We start from the raw sequence: 22,128 nt of genomic DNA on the forward strand, positions 1-22,128 counted from the left end.
TCCATGAAGTCAAATTTCAATGTTGCCTAATATTATATTGCAATATGAATGTAATGGTTGCAAATATTTTTGACACAACACAGAATGCCCAGTGTCTCTCAAAACAATGAATATTAGAATTATCTGGGGATGTTTTAAAACATATTGATACTTGTGTCAAGCCCAGATTAAAATTAAAATCCCTTGAAGTTGGGCCTGAATACCAGTATTTTTTAATAGACTTATGTGAAATGCATGTTTACGTGGAAAAAATAAAAGATGATTCTACTTGGTCCAAAACCATAAGTAGATCCTCTTTCATTGATTATTTCATCCTTTAATCGTGCATCCTTTAATTCTCAACATCTAATGTGGAAGAACTCTAAGAGTAGCTGATTCTATATGGCCAAGGAGGGCATAGAGGACTAGAAAATAAGGAGAGTAACAAAAGAAGTGTCTATCTCATAATCATACCTCCTAGGAGTATTTAACAGGAATAACAGAATTCTCTATTTAATATAGACATATATATACACACACATATATATGTAGAATATATATACATATATGAAAGAAAAGGAATCATCTGAATTCTGCCCACAAGAGATTATTTATATTTTGCTTTAGTGTACATAATGTGATAACACTTGTGATAGACATTTCTTGCTTTTTTTAAAAATTTAACTTCACAGTACATTATAGAAAATTTACCATATCACGAAATACTTTATGAAGGCAAATTTTAATGTTGCCTAATATTACATTGAAATGTAAATGTAATGGTTGCAAATTTAAAATGATAATGAAAAATTTTATCTTTAATGTATTAAGAACTCAATTTCTGACACCAGTTATTGAAAGAATTTAAAATGATGTGAAATATCATTTGCAAGTGTACCGGTGAATTTAAAGTCATTTACCAACCTTTTCTCCTGCTTGACCTGAAGGACCTGGGTCTCCGGTTGGGCCTGCTCGACCTTTCGGGCCTTCAGGGCCATCTTCCCCTCTTGGGCCAATCTGACCAACTTCTCCCTGAGGCACAGAATAACAACATTCTTATGAATGAAAATGAAACTTCTTTACAAAAATTATAACAGTGAAAAAATTATGACAGTGAAAGAGATCTGATTTAACAAACTCCATCTTGCCTTTTACCTTCAAACTGCCCTTGATCATAACAGGGCATGGGGCAAGATAACATTCGGAGAAATATACTTTATAGTTCAAATGATGATAGTTCTCCCCCAAACAAATCTGTCTTTATAAACACTAATACAAAACCGCAAGGTTAGAATTATGAGAGGGGTGTGAATTCCACTAAAATGTAGGCATAGTAAAGAATTACCAGCCATTGGTCTGAAATTTACAATTTTTATAACTTCCCTAATTACTCCTGTAAATAAGATTGGCCTGTTGAGGTGTCTTATCAGACTTCTGAATTTGTGACAACCAGCTGACTCCACCCAGACCAATGACTCCTGACTTAACTGGCCGTGTGGTCCCCAGCCAGAAACTGAATCAGAACACAAGGACCATTTTTCCACCCCCCTATGATTGAATCCTCAACCAAGCAGCAGTTCTCATTTCCTAGCCTCCTGCCCACCAAACTATCTTGAAAAAACCCTATCCTCCAAATTTTTGTGGAGGCTAATTTGAGTAATAATAAAATTCCAGTCTCCTATTCAGCCAACTCTATGTGTACAGAAAGAGTCAAATTCTTTCTCTGTTGCAATTCCCCTGTGTTGATAAATAGGCTCTATCTGGGCAGCAGGCAAGATAAACCCATCAGGCAGTTACAAAAATACATTTGGAGATTGAAAGTCATAAATTACAATCTATTGCAAGAATTTTCAACTTTGGTGTATTTACTAATGTTTTTGTTCATGACAAAGAGGCTTGAAAGTGACTTCATCAATCATTTCATGTTTAATAAACTGAATACAGTCTGACATTTGAAAATCTACAAAAGTCTAATCCTACCATATATGACACTAAATTGCTTTTAATGCATCTGTGTTGCAGAGAGAGGGAAAAAAATATAATAAAGATTGGTCAGTAGCTTTGGAAATTACTGTTTGGAACACAAGAAAAATATCTCTATTTTGTACTTGGCTTTTATCTTTAATGTTTAAGAACTTGTATATGGATGCTATTATCCCCAATCCTGCATGGAGACTTCATTTGTATTTTAGGAAAACAAATATTTTCTATAGAATGCTTCTTTGTTCAGATGTATCAGGTACCAGCATATTAATTAAAAATAAATCTTCCCAATAAAGCATTTAATTTGCATTAGATAACTAATATTTCTGTTTGTTCTCTATAATATATTACTAGAAAAAACTACTATTTTTACATTCAAAAAGTGAACACCACCATATAATGAAAATTCATGAAAGTTGCACGCATATACTTTCCAGGCAGCATAGCTCATTATATATGAACAAAATTTAGAACAAACTTATCAAATTACTTCCAGCAATTTGATCATAACTTTCTAATGTCCTGTGTATAAACAATACTAACACGTGTGTGTGTGTGTGTGTGTGCACGTGTGCGCGGGTGCATGTTTATTATGGAACTTACGGAAATATAGCATCTAAAAGACAATTTATACTACACTATCTCCACAAAAGTTAAAATCCCTAAATCTTAGTATAAAAACTTAAATGATTAAAGACTTAGGTCGTACAAACATTTTATTTATCATATGCTTACTATATTTAAAGATAAGCAAAGGAAAAAAATATATATATATATTAAATTTTATGTACTAGTGCACATTTTCTTTATACTTACTCTGTCACCTTTTAGACCCATGTCACCTTTGAATCCTGGAAAACCATCTTCACCCTAAAACATTATAAAAGGAGTTTAATCAGTCCTTTGGAGTAACCTAAAATAGTGCTATAAAAATGTATGTGTTGATAATGAGGGAAAATTATTTTTTAGAAATGTGAATGGTAGTTTTGAAACTTACTCCTCCCTTTTCCAACTCCAGCCCCAGATTCTGATCCCCATTGTCATCTCATTTTTTTCACAATTACTGGCTATAAATTACGCTAGGACATTTTTCACAAATATGTTCATTAAATCTTATTTTATGAGGGAAATAACCATTCTCCCATAAAAACGTATATTCTATACTAGTTCAACAAATAAAAAGTAAATATTTAGCCAGGTGTGGTGGTTCACACCTGTAATCCCTGCACTTTAATAGGCTGAGGCAGGAATTTGAGGCCAGCCCGGGCCACATGGCAAAACCCCAACTCTACAAAAAAAATAAAATAATTTTAAAAAATTAACCAGGTGTGTGGGTGTATGACTATAATCTCAGCCACTAAAAAAGCTGAGGTGGGAGGATTGCTTGAGTCCAGGAGGTCAAGGCTGCAGTGGGCCATGATGGTGCTACCGCAGTCAAGCCTGGTAACAGAGCAAGAACTTCTCCCCACAACAACAACAACAACAACAACAACAACAAAGAAAAGAAAAAAAAAGGAAACAATTATCATTTTAACTTTGTATTACAAGAGCTCTGGAGTAACAAAATGAATAAAATAATTTTCCCTTAATTTACTAATTTGTGCCTATAAATTTTATATCGTGTATTTTTTTATCATGTCCATTAGATAAATGCCTTCTAGCTCAATGTGTTCTGTATCTTACAATCTTCTTTCAGGTAAAATTAATTATATAAAATAGAAATTAATAATGTCCTTTACAGGTAGAATTGCTCATTGTAGCACTAAACACACAGAGCAACAATGCTGAAAACGGAGTCACTAAATGAAGAGAGGAGCAATTTGGGCTATGAAAATATTTTCTGTCATTCTTATTGAAACCTGGATTTTCAAGTAAGTTGCATAAACAACCTTACTATCTTTTAAGTTCAAGAAAACAAATTACTAAGAAATAATCATTCATGTATTCAATAAAATTAATCGAGCAATTACTCACTCGAAGTGCTGTGGAGTATTTTGAGGTTTTTGTTTTACCAGTAAAATCTAAAAGTGGGCCGGGAGCAGTGGCTCACACCTGTATTCCCAGAACTTTGGGAGGCTGAGGTGGGGGGATCATCTGAGGTAAGGAGTTTGAGACCAGCCTGGCCAACATGGTGAAAGCCTGTCTCTACTAAATACAGAAAAATTAGCCGGGCATGGTGGTGGGTGCCTGCTATCCCAGCTACTCGGGAGGCTGAGGCAGGAGAATTGCTAGAACCTAGGACGTGGAGGTTGCAGTGAATTGAGATCACTCTGCTGCACTCCCGGCTTGGCAACAGAGGGAGATTCCATCTCAAAAACAAAACAAAACAAAACAAACAAACAAACAAACAAAACTGAAAGTGGGACATTTGCAGTCATTTTGGCACAAATGAAGTAGAAAGGGTGTCCAGAGAAGAACGCCAAAATGATGATAATGACGATGATATATGCTGCTGGTGGAGGGGGTGGTGAGGCAGGAGGTTAATAGGGAAGGTTTGATGGAGGGGTTGGTATTTCAGTTGGTAGAAATGGATTTGATTTGAGAATTTCAGAAAAGAACATTTTGGGCTGTGTATGAAAACAAATCTAGGAAGGGTAGGCACAAATATCTCCACATCTTGCTGCCAAAATGACCTCTTTAAAATACAGAATTGGTCACATCAATTTTTACTTTAAAATATCCTAGTGGTATCAAATTCCTAATAATCAATATAAGGCACCTCCCTTCACCACATGATCTAGCCCTTCTTTACCTCGTCAGTCTTTTGTCTTGAATTTCTCCTAAAATTAACCTCTCCATCTCGTGGCCTTCACTGAATAATTATTATCCCAACAATATGCCATCCTGCATTTTCTAGATCATAGGTTGCTTTCCTCCTACTAAATGGCCGAACACAAGAATCCTGCCGAATTAACTTGTGAGTCTCCAGTGCCAAACATGTTTTGGACCTTCGGTAACCACAATGTTCAAGAAACATTTACTAAATGCCTCAGTGTGAGTTTAGCAAGGTATATTAAAGTCCAGAAAACACCATATACTGGGCACTTATGAATATGAGACCTAATCCTGGAAAAAGAGATTCAAACTGTGATCTTGCATACTCAAAGAACTCTAGCATGCCTGGGATTTTCTTTTTTCCAAGAGAAAACCATGTCATTTTCACCATCCTGCCCATAAAGTGGCCTCGTAAGGAGCAGGATGCTTTCTGTACTGAATGTGATTGGGCAATGGCAGAGGCTTAAGAGCTGAGAATGACCACTGAACTTGCTACTGACAACTGTCTTCATTATCTTCTCCCAAGAGAAAAACATAATTACACAGTTGCCATGCTTAGTTTACAGAACACTGCCCTATATGTCTAAAAATCACTTATAGCTTTTACAGACAGAGTTTTATTTTTTATTTATTTTTAAAGTGAGAACTCAGTCTACGGGGAGGCTATTTTTCTCATGTCTTAGTTTTCAACATGTTCATGTTAAAAAAAAACAATTAGATGATTCAGTTAGGTATTTCCTTACAACAAATGTCATTTTTTAACAAGTGACATATCAAGTTATTAAGATTTCTAGTACTAAAATAATCAGACAAGGAAAAAAAAAAGAAGAAAACATAGATTTAGAAGATGTATAAAAGTGGAATTCATCTATGCCATCTAATTTATTGAGCTGTGTTGCTCCAGGCTTCAGACACAAATCTGAGGCTAAAAAAATGGAGAATTTTAATCATAATTTGAGTATTAACTTGCTATTTCACCTTTGGTTAACAATTAACATCATAATTTTTAACAACTTTCCATTTTCTTCTATCCCTTATGAGATAAATGATCAATTATCTTGAATACTCAGAAAAACGAAATAAATAAGGCATATTAATAATTCATCAGGACTTAATCCTTCACAGAGTTCAAAAATATGGAGAATTCTTACCATTAAAAAATTCTACTAACATTTATACAAAATTTCTCTAAATCTATAATTTAGAAAACTAAATCATAATCTATAATAAGACATAATTTACTACTTGATTGGTATATTAGAATAAAAGGTATAGCTGAAAATATCTTTAAAATGCTTTAGGAAATTGTCTTTATTTTATAGACTTCAAATGAGGCTGAGACAAAGTAACTAGGAAAACTGTAACAAGAACCCAGAACTTTTGGTTCCCAACTTAAAATTTCAGTTATTTTCCTCTCTATATACTTGCATATTCTGAGACTATACACCCTCAAAACAATGAGCAATTGTTAAGATGTTTTCCTACACACAAAAAAATGTATCTTATTTCTTTTTTCCTGTATGGCTTTGTCCTCACATATATCTAGTCATGTATAATTTTATTTGCCTCTGTCACTTTGAAACTCTCCGACAAGTTTCAGCAGTTAACAACATCCCCATCCCACTCAGGCACTTTTCTTTTAAACACTGCCTAGCCCCTCTAAACATCCTTGATGGGGACTGATTCCAGAGAAAAACATTTGCATTGTTACTTACATTTCTTAACAAGACAAATTCTAAACAGATACATTATTTTTAATATAGGCAACCTACAAATTACATGTTAAACCCTACCTGACTCACCACTGTGCTCATTTGTCAATTCAGTGAGACACTATAGTCTTCTCTTGGTATCTAAGGGTGATTGATTCCAGGACCCTAACCCAACTTCCTATATCAAAATCTGTGGATGTTCCAGTTCTTGAAATAAAATGCTACAGTATTTATTTATAGCCTACTCACATCCTCCTCCTTTATACTTTAAATCACCTCTAGATTACTTATAATACCTAAATTTAAATACTATTTAAATAGTTGCTATATTGTTTTTTAAATTTGTATTATTGTATATTGTTACACTGTATTTTTTTGGCAGGGTCTCAGTCTGTCATTCTGGCTGGAGTACAGTAGCTTAATCATGGCTTGTTGCAGCCTTGACCTCCTGAGCTCAAGCAACTCTCCCTCCTCAGCCTCCCAAGTAGCTGGGACCACAGGTGCACATTACTACAAAATTTTTTTAAAAATTTTATAGAGATGAGGTCTCACTCTTTTGCCCAGGCTAGTCTTGAACTACTGGACTTAAATAATTCTCCTGCCTTAAACTCTTAATGTGTTGGAATTATAAGCATGTGCCACTGTGCCCAGTCATATTGTAATTTTTAATTTAATTTTTTTGTTTTTCAAGTATCCTTGATCTGTGGTTTATTGAATCCATGTGTGCAGAACCCATAGGGAGAGCCAACTGGTACTCCAAAGTTCATCTAGGTGATCAGGATGAACTGAGATTACCATTAAGTAGGTAAGCTAATGTGAAATGCATGGCCTTTTTCATACAATAAATCTGACAACATAGTTGCTTACTTTTAGTATATAACAGTAGCTTTTTTCAGATAAAGTATAATGGCTATAATAAATTTGTCCCTTTTTGTTACCCATTTCCTATTGGTACCACATCCACACATAAGCCTTTTGATAATATTGTAACTATGAAAATAAATTACTGTCCTTGAAAAAATATTAGCATTTGAAATAATTTGGATATTTACCCACCCAAATCTCATGTTGAAATGTAATCCCCAATGTTGAAAGTGGAACCTGGTCGGGGGTGATATGACCATGGGGGTGGATTTCTCATGAATGGTTTAGCACCATCTCCTTGATGCTGTTCTCCAGATAGTAAGTGCGTTCTCAGGACATTTGATTGCTTAAAAGCATGTGGCACCTTCTTCACCCCTCCTGCTCCTGCTCCCAGCATGTAGGATGCCAGTGCCCTCTTTGCATCCCACTGGAAGCTTCCTGAGGACTTCTAAGAAGTAGATGCTACCATGCTTCCTGTACAGCCTGCACAATCATGAGCCAATTAAACCTCTTTTATTATAAATTACCCAGTCTCTGGTATTTCTTTATAGCAGTGCAAGAACAGTCTAATAGAGTATGATGTTATGAGTATGATATTAGCAATAGTTAATATCCATGTATATCTCACCAAACCTACCAACATTTATACTATGCAACTATGTGTTGTTTTAACTTTGTATGAAACATTGTAGTAAGAATTAATTCAATACCGATTCTGAGTGTATTAGTCTGCTTTTACACTGCTATAAAGATACTACCTGATATTGGTTAATTTATAAGGGAAAGAGGTTTAATTGACTTACAGTTCTGCACGGCTGGGAAAGTCTCAGAAAACTTACGATCATAGTAGAAGGCAAAGAAGAAACAAGTACCTTCTTCACAAGATAGAGGAGAAAAAGAAAGAAAGGAGAAGCACCAGACACTTATCAAACAACCAGATCTTGTTAAGAACATACTCACTATCAGGAGAATATCATGAGGGAAATCACCCCCATGATCTCATGACCTCCCACCATGTACCTCCCTAGACAGTGGGAATTCCAATTTGGATTAGAATTCAAGAGGAGATTTGGGTGAGCACTCAGCTAAACTCTATCACTGAGTAATGCCATTCCCGTTGCATTTCATCATAATCTTTGAAGGATTTGGGGCTCTGCACTCCTATTAAATGTATCCTTGAAAAAAATCTGAATGTCATGTTCTTCAGCAAAAGCGAATTATCTATAAATTCCCTATAAAAAATGCCATATTCATTCATAGTTTTAGGTATATTATTTCATTCACTTCTGCCTGGTTTTAATTTTTATTTCTCTCTTTTTAACACTATTGATTTGTGTGTAATATTATATAGAAAGACTTCCTCTTTCCCTAACGGATTTAGTGTACTTCTAACTCTCCTGTTTTGTGCTGAATTTATTTATACATTTTGGGGATTTCAGCAGGGAAAAAAGGAATAAACATTCATATGTTATGCATCTAACTGGACAACATCTAAATCCTGTAGCAAATCCATTCCTAAAGCCAACCCTATGATTTACAAAACTTAAGCACATGTAAAAAAAAAAACATGCAGAATTAATTATCTTATGTAACATAATTTAGTTTCCGTTCTAGTATTTAACCCTCATCACAAGATACAAGACATTGTTTTTAAGTTGTGAGGATAAAGGGTACAAAATTATACCAGCATTGTGTAGCATGTAAATAATCACTCAATATATTCAAGAAACAAAATGTCTGTTGAATAAATTTAAATGTTAACATAATATACAGAAATTAAAATCACCTAAACAATCATATTTTACCTTTTCACCTTTAGATCCCTTGAGACCTCTGACACCATCTGCTCCCTGTGGAATAAATTAGAAGTATCAAATGACTATAACATTTCACATTGAAAGTGTATAATGTGAAAACAATTTAACACTTACCTTGACTCCTCGGGGGCCAGGGTAGCCAATAGGACCTTGTGGACCAGGAGGACCCTGAAATATATTAATTACCACTTATATGTATAATAAATTGAAAGTGCTACTCATTTACATACTGTAATTTTACCAAATCATCTACAAGGATATGGTTTTTTCTACTGCTAATATTTGATAAAGATTTTTTGGTAGTTTACTCTTTGTTTCTACAATCAGATATGATGAAAAAAAACATGTAACTAGCACTATTCACTCCAAATGTATTATGTCATATATTCATACAAAAAATATGATACTGAAATGGACTAATAAGGCAAATCTTATAAGCATGTAAAATAATGTAAACAATTCAAAAATTAATAATTTGATTTTTAACCTAAAATATGCTATACTGAAAGTCTATAACAGTTATTGAAAAACTAACAAGATTGATAATTTCAAATAGAAAATTATAAATTAGTAGCATTCACTTCATCAAGTATATAATCAAAATTATATATCTTCCACAGCTGGTTTTACTTCTCTAGTCTATCTACATAAAATGTTCTATAAATCATAATTTATAATTTCTGCAGTAATGCTGAAATTTTAATGCTGTTTTAAAAGAATTCAAAACAAATGTAAACAAAATGATCCTACCCCTGCTACTGTAATCTAAAGTAGTATATTGTATTTCACTTTGATATTTTGATAGCCATTGGTCTTAATTTAACATTTTATTAGATAATGGTTACCAGAAAGTAATAAGTAATAATAAAATTGGGGTTACATGAGCAGTTCAGTAATATTGAGTAATTCTTGTCCAATTTCATTGTTTTACATTATTACCGTTTACTCCATGCATAATTCACATGTAGAACGTGCACATATTCCTAACCATGGGAATATTTTTTAAAAGGACAGAACATAGTCTAATTTCTAAAGTTACTAATATAAAATTAAAAGTAGTCTAAGATATCTTTTTGATGCCCAAAATAACTATATGAAGATGATTTTTATATATGAGAGGACCAAATTAAGGCATTTTCTCTTGGAAATTTTTTAATAGGACATTTAGATGGATACTTTGTAACCTACCAGAGCACCCTTTTCTCCAGACTGGCCTTCTTTTCCAGGATGACCCTGTATTTAGCAAAAACATACACTGATAAGATGTTATATAAACAGAGTTGATAATACTATGAAAGTATTTCTTCTGTTATTAAATCTACTAAGATCTTACTCTTTAAGTTTCAAAAACATTGGACACTTTTGCATCAGTGTGTATGGCTTTAAATAAATTGGAAACTGTGGCATTTGGAAGTGAACACAGTAAGCTTATATGTGATGGATGTAAGTTTCCTCAAATACATAATGCATTTGAGAGAGTTTAGAAAAAGGACATCAAATAATATATATTGTTCATTAATAATTCATCCCCAGCCTCAGAGACTTATATAAAGGTATTTAAATTGCCTTATATTTTGCAAATTAATCAAATGATCATATGTGCACCTTCAAAGGGGCACTAAGACGTGGATGAGACAGCTGAATATACAGCAAGATCATAAATAGTAACAGTGTTAATAATCAACTTATTGAGATTCAGTAAATAAAAATTATAGCCATATCACAATTATACTCAATAGCAAGGAGAGGTAGGATGAGAAATCTTATATCCTAGCACTAAAAAATCTGAATACGTCATTTAAAGAGGAAAAAAATCTGTAAATAACAAATGTTTTAATATAATAACCGTAGAGGTTACATAATTTCATTATTTATTACTATGTAAAGGGAAATAATAAATATTGCTATATTTCCAGAAAAGAAAGAAATCCCTGTAGGCTGAGGTATTTTCATGAAAGATGTCTGAGAACATTTATGAATGGTGAGTAACATCACCTGGACTCATAGAAACAGATACTTTGAAAAGGAGGAGAGAATGGAAGGGCTTTCTAGGAGAGGAAACAGAATTGGGAAAGATAAGGTGATAGAAAATTTAGATTATGCTAAGAAAATGTGAGTGGACTTGCTTACCTGGAGCTAATGGTTAAGGAGGAAGTAAAAATATATATATATATATGAGATTCTGCGGAGGTTCTAGCTTAGAGTGTCAAATGAGTTTCTACAAAAGCCACGGTGAACTCATTAAAGATTTTGCAATATGGAAGTGACATGATAAAAGGTATTTTAGAGAGATCAATGTTTAAATACTGGCTCAATTTATTTTTATTACTAACTTCATATAATCATTTCTAAAACACATGTAAAATCTATTTTTAAAGATAATGTAAAGAAATTTTAATGACCAGGTAGCTGTTACTTACAGGAGGCCCATCAGCACCAGGAAGTCCAGCAAGTCCTGGTTTTCCTTGTGGTCCCTTATGAAATAGAGAAAAAAAATTATTAAAAAAATAAAAATAATTTTAAAAAGCTTTAACTTATACATATACTACTAATGAAATTCTTATCCTGAGTCACTGGCTTCAATCCATAAGTAATAAACATTTAAATAACTTTTGAATATATTATTTGGAGGAAATGCCACGTAAAGATGAATTAAAACTAAATTTAACATGTCACAGGTATGCTAGGTTTTAGTCTGCTTATAATCTTAGATGTGTCTTTTTTAAAATTAGCAGATTAGTTTTTCAATACCACAATAAACTGAAGCTTAGAGAACAAAAAGGAAAGCATTATAGGTCAGAAATATATTGATTTATATCATTAAAGAGGTAAAGATTGTATTATTTCCCTCAATAATATTAATAAGTACTAATTCAAAAAATTACACAGTAACATTGATGAAACACCATTACATAGTAACATTGATGAAACACCATTTTTATTTTTAAAAATTAAATAATATTTTGTGCAATGTTATGGTGTGATAGTTATTCACAGGAAATGAAGGAAAGTAAATCTATTTTAATGTAAAAATAACATATCCTAATAGGTAACCAACAAGATTATAATAAAGTAACGATTCAACAGATTAATCCCTGTTTAACCACACAGTTCCAAATCACATTGAACATGACCATTTCTAAGTTTGGAACATGATAAGAATCACTACATTTTCTTGGTAGTGACAGTATCTTTTCTTGGGAATCAGACCTTTTCTTGGGAGAAAAGTAGACATTCTTCTAAGAATATTAAATTTATCAAGCTCCCACAGCCCAGGTCATTATTATTGACACATCAAGTTATTGTCCAGGATTCAGAATCAATGGGAAGGTCAAGGACATATCAGCAAGCCTAAATGCTGGACATATTTTTGGGCTTTTTCCATTCTTATGGAGTAATGTATAATCATTGCATTCATATTGCCTGACATTGCAGTTTTACAAGAAAGTTTCAACCAAATCAGCATAGAACAAAAAATGAATTAAAAGTAATCTTTAAATTGAAAAATTAAGATTTTTTAACCAAATGTAATTACACCTCATTTAAAGGACTTGAATGTTTCAGCCCTCTTCACCAGTCTGCAAAAGTCATATTCAATCAAGTAATTTAACACCATGTAATAAGTATCATAAAACACAAAATTTTTACTCTCATTTTGCCTGTCATTTAAATTACCTTTCACTCTCAAGGTAGTGGTTTTATTTCTTCAAAGTGAAATGTAGTATATAAACAATTATTTCATTAATTATTATTATCAGCGAATGTGATATTTTTATGACAATAACCTTTTGGGTAATACATATTGCATGGAATTTTTATGTTGCTATATATTTGAGAATAGACAAGAGGTCGGGTGCGGTGGCGGCTCACGCCTGTAATCCCAGCACTTTGGGAGGCCTAGGTGGGCTGATCACTTAAGGCCAGGAATTTGAGATCAGTCTAAGCAACATGGTGAAACTCCATCTCTACTAAAAATACAATAATTAGCAGGGCCTGGTGGCACATGCCTGTAATCCCAGCTACTAGGGAGGCTGAGGCAGGAGGATTGCTTGAATCTGGGAGACAGAGGTTGCAGTGAGTGGAGATGGCTCCACTGCACTCCAGCCTGGGTGGCAAAGCAAGACTCTGTCTCAAAAAATAATGATAATAATAATAAAATAAATAAATAATAGGCAAGATATATTAAAACTCTTGCACTACAAGATTGTTATTTAAACAAACTAAAATGAAGAGATCTCTTTCAGAATGGAAGTTCCATGATAGCAGAATATCTTGTCTGCTTTGTTAACTGTTTGCTATTTCCCTGGAGGGGTAGGGAAAAAAAAGTTAAAAGAATGTATATTTAGATTTTAATAAAGTAGTTAAAGTATATTGAATGTTTCTATGTACTATGTTAGGCAATTTATGTTCGTTATCCACATTCTCAAAGAATTGCGAGAAATAGTATCGATTAAGAGTTTAGGTAAATTAGCCGATGCTAATACGTGGCAGCGTTGCAGTCTGGATGAACTTAGGTCCCTATCTATGTCTTCAAAATTCCTCCCTTTAATATTTATTTTGTGTCTTGTTATTTTATACAGGACTCAAGACAGTTATGTAACATCAATTGCTACCGAGCAATTAATATATGAGTAAACTCAGAAATTAAATCACAGGAAATATTTAGGAGAAATCACAATGTATCACAGGATGTACTTGGTTTATTTATCAAAAATATTAGAAAAAACCAATATAATATCTTACCTATTTTAGTTAATTAACATAAATTTTATGAAATATTTTTACCGAAAATAAAAGCACAGGCTATAATAAGTTAGCAAAAAACATTGTTCTTGGATAGTAAAAATAAATGACATTAGCTAAATTATATTAAAATGCTAAATTATACCATGATACAATTAAAACATTACTATTTACCAAATTTTCAGAGAGAAGACTCCTCGGCCAGAATAAATAAATCATAGCTATCATTAAAAATAAAAGTAGGCCAGGCGCGGTGGCTCAAGCCTGTAATCCCAGCACTTTGGGAGGCCGAGACAGGCGGATCACGAGGTCAGGAGATCGAGACCATCCTGGTTAACACTGTGAAACCCCGTCTCTACTAAAAAATACAAAAAACTAGTCGAGCGAAGTGGCGGGCGCCTATAGTCCCAGCTACTCGGGAGGCTGAGGCAGGAGAATGGCGTGAACCTGGGAGGTGGAGCTTGCAGTGAGCTGAGATCTGGCCACTGCACTCCAGCCTGGGTGACAGAGCGAGACTCCGTCTCAAAAAAATAAATAAATAAAATAAATAATAAAAAAATAAAAATAATAGTTTCTACTTTTTAATATAGATGTAATATAAAATTTACATTATAGATGTATTATCATTAAAAAGTGTTTTCCTCATATTCTTGAGCACCTTTCTCCTTTTGATGGTAAGAGATTGGTTTTCAATCTCCTGGCTGGATATGTTCAGATCAGAGGCAGAAGCAGTATGCACATAAGACAGCTCTCTTCTTACCACCAGAAATGCAGTAAACCAGATTCTATATTTTATCCGGCTTGGCACAGGGAATTCAGATATAACAACTTTTCCTAAGAGCAAATTTCTCTTAACAATCTAGTAAATACATAATAAAATCATGGTAGAAATTTAATAGGTGCACGTGTCAAGTGCGATGTAAAATAAATATATTTCTAATGTGCTAATCTAAAATATGAGTGACCCAGATTAAAATCCCTGATCTAAATATTAAAAATAACCTTTAGAACCTAACATAACTCATAGGACATTTTCCAATAGTGCTCTGCATCTATGTCTAAAGCATCCACAGAAAAAAGTACTTTCAAAACTACTTAAATCTGATGTTTGCTCTCACAACTCAATATTAAGATAAATAATCCAATGAGAATATTAACCAAAAGAGTTTAATAGATATTTTATCAAAGACCTGATAGAAATGGCTGCTAAGAATAGGAAAAGATGTTCAACAAAAGTAGTGATCAGGGAAATGCAAATTACAATCACAATGAGATACCATTTCACACCAACAAGAATGATCGTAATCAAGAAGACAGACAATAACAAGCACGAGTGAGAATGTGGAGAAATTATTATCCTCATACATCTTTGCTTGGAAGGAAAAATGGTACAATTAATATGGTAAAGAGTGGAATTCTCAAAACATTAAACATAAGTTTATCATAACCGAGGAATTCTACTTCTAAGTATATACCAAAAAGGAATGAAAACACATCGATACAAAGACTTGTATGCAATTATTCACTACAGCAGTGGTACGGATAATAGCCAAAAAGTATAAACTACACATATTCTATCAACTGCCAAATAAAAGTAAACAGAACCTGGTATAGCCAATCAATGGAATACTATGAGAACAAAATAAGGAGCAAAGTACTAATAAATAATAAGGAGTAAAGTACTACTAAACGTACTATGGCATGGATGAACATAAAATGAAAGAAGTCAGACATAAAGGTCACATATGCATTCATATGATTAAATCATATATTAAATTTATTCATAAGTTTCATTCATATGAAATATTCAGAAAACTCAAATCTATAGAGACAGAAAGCAAATTAATTGTTGGCTAGGTTTGAGGGGGTGGAAACATGGACTGCAAATTAACACAAGGATTATTTCTGGAATGATGTAAGTATTCTGAAAGTTAGATTGCAGCACAACTGTAAATTTAGTAAAAATCATTCACTTGTGCACTTAAAACAAGTGAATATTTATAGTATGCAAATTACACCTCAATAAAGCTGTTAGTTTTTTAAAAAAATATTGTTATGTTTGTAGAAATCAACAAAAATAACGAAAGAAAAACGGTGTTGGAAAGAGCCAGCTAGCAATGTGCTATGACTACAGGAAACAAAATATTACTCAAGAACTCTCACAGTGGAGATCAGGGAAAAAGACATGTGTTTAATTAAAGACTTATTCTTGTTTTGATCCAGACATTGAGTTATTAACAAGACCATCATTTGTCATTCATATATGAGAGATGATGGCAATGACAACTTCACAATTTTCCCTTCATTATATCTTCCTACAAATGTTTTGTCACAAGCAAACTTAGTTACTTTTCTGGAAAATAATGAGAAAGAAAAGGAGACCTAAAATAAAGAGAAAATATTCACTCGTACCCGTATGTTCCTGAAATTAATATAGCTGAGAACGTCACATTTAGAAGCTGTTTAAATGGTAACTGAAGTTTTATCATTCACGGTTTAAGAACATATGAATGAATTCTCCCCACACTGTATTTCCATGTCAACTCTAGATTAATTCCTTATGTGCTGAGCAATCTAGATATCTTAACAAAAACAGAGGCAGACCTTACACCTGCCTAAGATTGCTAAAGCAAACATGTTCACTAGGCCTTACTAGAACAACAGATTAACTTACTTTTTCACCAGGAGGACCAATTGGACCTTGTGGACCAGGAAGACCCTAATTTAAAAGAATGTATATCATATATCAGAAATCAAATCACAGTAACACACTTTTAAAACACTAAATTATTAACTCACTATAGTACATAGAGTGAGTTATAAGAATCTGTATATATTCCCATACACCCCAAATAATTTTAGAACATGATGAGGAGTTTTACACAAGCTACTCTTTTTGCAAAGGGACTATAATGTGATCCTATTCAAAACTCTCCTGCAGGTGGCTATCAGTCCTGGCATTTCCTAAACATTGAATGACTCATTTTTCCTTGGGAAGAGAGGGGCTTCTGCAAGTTTGCTCAACTTTTTTAAAAAAGAAAAGGATGTATTTTTCTACATTCACATTTTAAATATTGCTAGGCCTACACAGAAAATTGTGAGGCTGTCAATTTTCTTATGCAAAGATAGCATCTTCCCCCCATTATTTCAAAGGAGCTGCAATGGCTTAGACTTACCTGAGGTCCTGGATTCCCTTGTTGACCTGGAGGCCCAGGCTCCCCTTGGGGACCCTGCCAGAGGAAAATATAAAAAGTCTTTAATGGGCTATTTTACACAATAGATTTTTTTCTTCTCAATTGGAAAATATCTCCACCCATCCCTAAACAGTTTGCCCTCAAGAGATTCTGGAAAATACTGTAAAATATTAATGTATCTAATATACTTAGCAAAATGTAAGAAATCTTCATATTTTAGATTTAGCAACAAAAATGGCTTCTTAGTGGTTATATTCAAAGATGAGTTATTTTATCACTATTTGCTACATACATACCATGTTCCCTTTTGGTCCTGGGGGGCCATCTACACCTGCCATACCCTGCAATGAAGAAAAAGGGTGTATGGTTGCTTATATGTTTTGATGCTAAAATAGAAAATCAAAAAGACTAATCTAATAGCACGATACTACTCTATCGACTAAAAAATCATTCTAGGATTTAATGTAAATGAAGAAGAGAAAAGACCTATACTTTCTTTTCCATGTCCACATTGGAGACAATCTACCAACATTTTCCTCTGCATGCTGGGGATGTATCATGAAAAGAGTAAGATAGATAATCAAAAGGAAGATGGAAGGAAAGGAGGAAATGATGAGTTAAAGTGAAAGGCAGCATCTGTAGATCTTCAAATATAACAAGGCAATAAACTCTTGGCTCTTTACTGAGGGCTTCTATGGCCTCTCAACGGTTGATAACAAGCTTTCCCTAGAAAATCTTCAATGTTTCCAGCAGTACATACAGGCTGCCCTGGAGCTCCTGGAGTTCCCCTTGGACCCAGCAAACCTCGTGGGCCCTAGGAGAAAAAGAAAAAAGCACGCCTTTAAAAAAAAAAAAAAAAAAAAAAAAAAAATGAAATGCCCTAAAAACATGCCTCTTCCAATGAAGAAATCCTAAGATTATTTTTAGAGTAAAAATATCTGGACATCTTTTATTAACACACTGAAAGTGATGTCCATAACATAAATATCTAGTGTTTATACTGATCCAAAAGCCAGAATAAATAACAGTTTTTAGTACAGAAATTGTGTTTCTTTGATTCTATAAATGTACATAGGAACCACTTGGGGAATTTTTAAAATATGAAATAGTTTAGTATTTTCAATATGACACTTTTGTGTCATTTTTTGATTTCAATGACAGCATTCAACATTATTATTCAATCAGATATACTATACAAATAGAAGAGTCCTGATTCTCATTTATTGTACATTTAGGTAAATTTCATCTTAAGATAGCATTCACTGAGAAAAGAAAACGACCAGCTGTGTAGCTATATATGCAGATTACAGAAACCATTTTTGAGAGGTTCCTTAAATTATTTTTATTTACACTTGATTTCTCCTTCTCTTCTTTTCTCCCCTCCTGCACCTGCTCACCTTTTTTTCCTTCTTTAGAAAAGTCAATAAAATAATCTAATTTCTCCCCCATTTGCTTGAATTTACTTGTCAAGGATCTAAAATGTGGTACAAGGTAGAATGTAGGAATTTAAAACCAAAATTAGGAGGCCTATTTCTAGTTTAGTTATTTTGTTAGCTAACTTCAAGTAAACATTCCCAGATCAGTTTTCTCATTTGTAATATTTCATGGAGAAAAGTGATATAATCCATATGTCTGGTATATTCCAAGTGACATATTATTATTATTTTTTTTCTGGTAATAGGATTCATTTCTTCTCAGTACATAAATTTTGGAGCTACTGATGACAGGACAAAAAACAAAACAAAGAAACAGCAACGAAAACTAGGTAAGGTAACATTTTTGGTTGGAAATATGTTACATTCCAGAGATTTTTCCCTCAATTGTCTAAGATTTTCTCTGTAACAAAAGAAGACCTCTATATATCCTTTTTCATTTTTTTCACATGGCAATTATCTGGTTAGCTTAGCTAAGACTGCAATATTTTTCTGAGTTTATCATTGTTTTTATATGTGTAACACCAGTCACTAGTCCTAAAAAATAGTGATATTACTAAAAATAAAAAGTAAGTTGCTTACAGCTTCACCTGGAAGACCTCTTGGTCCAATTTCTCCATCTTCTCCCTGTCATTGACGAAATTAATGAGAATATAGAACATTTAGACAATGTATCATTTCAACATGATTTTGTTATAGTATATTTTAATTTTAAATATTTCTTAAAGAAATGAAAAGAAGTATTAATATACCCTCATTCCATCATCACCAGGAGGACCTGGAGGACCTTGTGGACCTCGTTCACCCTGTTAAATCAATACAAATATGATTAACATATGGAAATAAGTAGAATGTTTACCAGTCTATCAGGTAGCTATCTAAACCAAATAAAACAGGACATTTGACAGGGAAAACATATGCTTTATTTACTGTCCTCAAAACATTTTGCAGATAAATTATAATTTAACAACTTTAACTGGCTTTACATGTTTAGTATGCTAATAATATTTTATAATTATAATATTGTTCTGTTAATTTTCAATACAAAAGTTTTATGTAAAAATAAGTATCTTAGTTTTCAGACATTTAATTATTTTGAGATAAATTATTTAGAAACTTATTTTGCTGATGATTGTACTAAATATGGATATACTTTGGTGACTTTGAGTTAAATATTTTCTACTTCTAAATAATTCATATTAAATCAGCATAACTCAGGTGACGAAAGAAATTTGGTCTTTTTTAAAATGGATAAAAGTAGATCTTGATCTTAAGATGTTAGACACACACTATATGTTCTGTCAGACATTCACAGGGTTTTCTTTTCTTTCACTATTTTTTTCTTCTCCAATTTTCTTAAAACTTATCTTAGCCTCATTATTAATGTTGGTAAAGAAAGATATGAGGATCTAAAGCTGATCTATTTTTGAGAGACAGTCTTCATAATTTCCTACTAAAATTATCTGCTGGAATACTGTTCAGGATCATGGTTTATTTAGCCTTCACAAATTACAAGTTCTTGACTTGTACTGAAAGCTTTTATCATGACCAAAAAATAATATAGTGCCTAGTATATTACTGTGTTAATGACAAACTACCTACAGATGTCTTCTTCTGAGTATATCTCCACAGACAAAAAGTAATGAAAAAGTTGAGAAAATTATTTAAAAATTAGAGGTAAAATTAAATATCCACATTGCTCTTCTGTTTATATTTTCCAGGTACCTGTATATAAACATTCTGATTCAATTTATGCTTGCAAAAAAGAAATATTATAATGTCTAAAAATATTCAAAGAACTTACACTGATACCACATGTGTAATTTTACCTATTTTCCTCCTAGTACCTATTACATTAAGTCGATTCACAAATGTTAAAATTAATTGTTCTTCTTTTTCTGGTTTCCCAAATTGTTATCAATTCTAAAATATTTCGTAACATTCCCTGGAAAAAAAGGAATAGATGTATCTTACCCTGTGACCTTTGTCACCTGGCAGACCTGGAAGTCCATCAAACCCTCGATCTCCCTGTAAAACCATCATCATCATCATCATCATCATCATCACAATTCCAGTCTTTCCATTAAATGTGAAATATTCTCTCAGATTCAGAAAATAGATTTTTAAATATAAAATTTTACGTGGTGAACTGACACACAGGATGTGAATATAAAAATATGTGAGCTCCTGACCTTTGACCCAGGTTCTCCTGGCATTCCTCTTCCTCCATCTGCACCTGGACGACCCTGATAATGCCAACAGCATGATTAAGCAAAGTGACTCTGATTACTAGTAGGTAAAGAAAATAAATAAATAAACAAATAAATAAAACTAATGATCATGGCAGATGTCTTCAAAATGCACAACGAAAATAAGCCATACCCTTTTTCCAGGTTTTCCCGTTGGACCAGGGGGACCCTGGACGCCTCGAGGGCCCTATATCAAAACATCATAATTAAACCATATTATAGAATTCTTGATCAACAAACTCAATAGCATCAAGAGAGATGGTGTCAGAAACTAGTATCCTCTTAGCTTTAACTTAATCATTCAAACACAAGAAAATTATTTCCACGTAAAAGTTCAAATAAAGCAGAAGACAAAAGGTTTCTATCAAATAAATACCTATTTTTTCTAAATGGCTTCGTACAAAAAAATACCACTTATTAACTAATATGTAGACGTGAGGTTACATTTAAATAAAAGAAATAATTACACATTTTATTCTCAAAACCTTGGGGTTTTATATTTCCCTTGATGGAACACACTCTTAACTACCCATTCCATTTCTCTTCTCTTACCAATCCCCTTTCTTTCATCTTTCTCTCATTTGTTGTATGTTCTTTACTAGATATTTCTCCTTTTATTGCACTTATAATGTTGGATTATAATGGTCTTTTCTCATGTTTGAATCTCCCATTTAGATTGTGAACAGCTAAAGTCTTTAATCAATTTTCCCCACTATACTCCTAGAATTCAGCACGGTCCCTGGTACACCTCTCTTTCAATCAGCTACAAAAATTTGGAGGACAATTTGGCAATCCCTGAAGCAAATTATTGACTGGCACTATACTATGTCAGATTAAAGGTTTAAAATTCTCATTATCTTTTTCTTCAGTAGCAGTATACCATAATGGGTCAATATATACTTTTCATGGGGATCGATATATATGTTTTAAAGTGAAATTATACAGCTAATAATAGGTCAAATGTAGTTCCACTATAAATATTACATAGGCCTTCATATTTAACTAACTATATATGCTATTTAAAGTTAATTAAAACAATATGCACATAATAAACATAGCAGAAAATAATGAAACCCACATTTGAAAATTTAAATAATTTTTATAATCACTGTGAAATGTTCATTCTAGAAATAAAAAATCAAGACTGTCTAAAGGCCCTGCATGGTGAATCATTCCTATAATACGAGCACTCTGGGAGGCCCAGGAGGTCAGATTGCTTGAGCTCAGGAGTTTGAGACCAGACTGGGCAACATGCTGAAACTCTAACTCTAGAAAAAATATAAAAAATTTGCCCGGCATGGTGGCATATGACTGTAGTCCCAGCTACTTGGGAGGCTAAAGTAGGAGGATCCTTTGAACCCAGGAGGCAAAGGTTGCAG

General features: G+C 33.0%; 1 protein-coding gene across 4 annotated transcripts in view; it reads right to left on the bottom strand.

Annotated features, from left to right (window-relative positions):
• COL11A1 (collagen type XI alpha 1 chain) overlaps nt 1-22,128 on the bottom strand; it is a 218,049-nt gene that overhangs the window by 101,903 nt on the left and 94,018 nt on the right. For all 4 annotated transcript variants that reach the window (XM_025398299.1, XM_025398280.1, XM_025398308.1 and 1 more), the window contains 15 exons: nt 20,883-20,936; nt 20,693-20,746; nt 20,475-20,528; nt 19,253-19,306; nt 19,083-19,127; nt 17,828-17,881; nt 17,364-17,408; nt 17,050-17,103; nt 16,548-16,592; nt 11,551-11,604; nt 10,319-10,363; nt 9,245-9,298; nt 9,119-9,163; nt 2,779-2,832; nt 904-1,011 (listed from right to left, as the gene is read on the bottom strand). In XM_025398299.1, the coding sequence (XP_025254084.1) occupies nt 904-1,011; nt 2,779-2,832; nt 9,119-9,163; nt 9,245-9,298; nt 10,319-10,363; nt 11,551-11,604; nt 16,548-16,592; nt 17,050-17,103; nt 17,364-17,408; nt 17,828-17,881; nt 19,083-19,127; nt 19,253-19,306; nt 20,475-20,528; nt 20,693-20,746; nt 20,883-20,936 (819 nt within the window). The remainder of the gene's footprint in view (nt 1-903; nt 1,012-2,778; nt 2,833-9,118; nt 9,164-9,244; nt 9,299-10,318; nt 10,364-11,550; nt 11,605-16,547; nt 16,593-17,049; nt 17,104-17,363; nt 17,409-17,827; nt 17,882-19,082; nt 19,128-19,252; nt 19,307-20,474; nt 20,529-20,692; nt 20,747-20,882; nt 20,937-22,128) is intronic.

This window comes from Theropithecus gelada, chromosome 1 (assembly GCF_003255815.1).
Source record: "Theropithecus gelada isolate Dixy chromosome 1, Tgel_1.0, whole genome shotgun sequence".
NCBI lineage: Eukaryota > Metazoa > Chordata > Mammalia > Primates > Cercopithecidae > Theropithecus > Theropithecus gelada.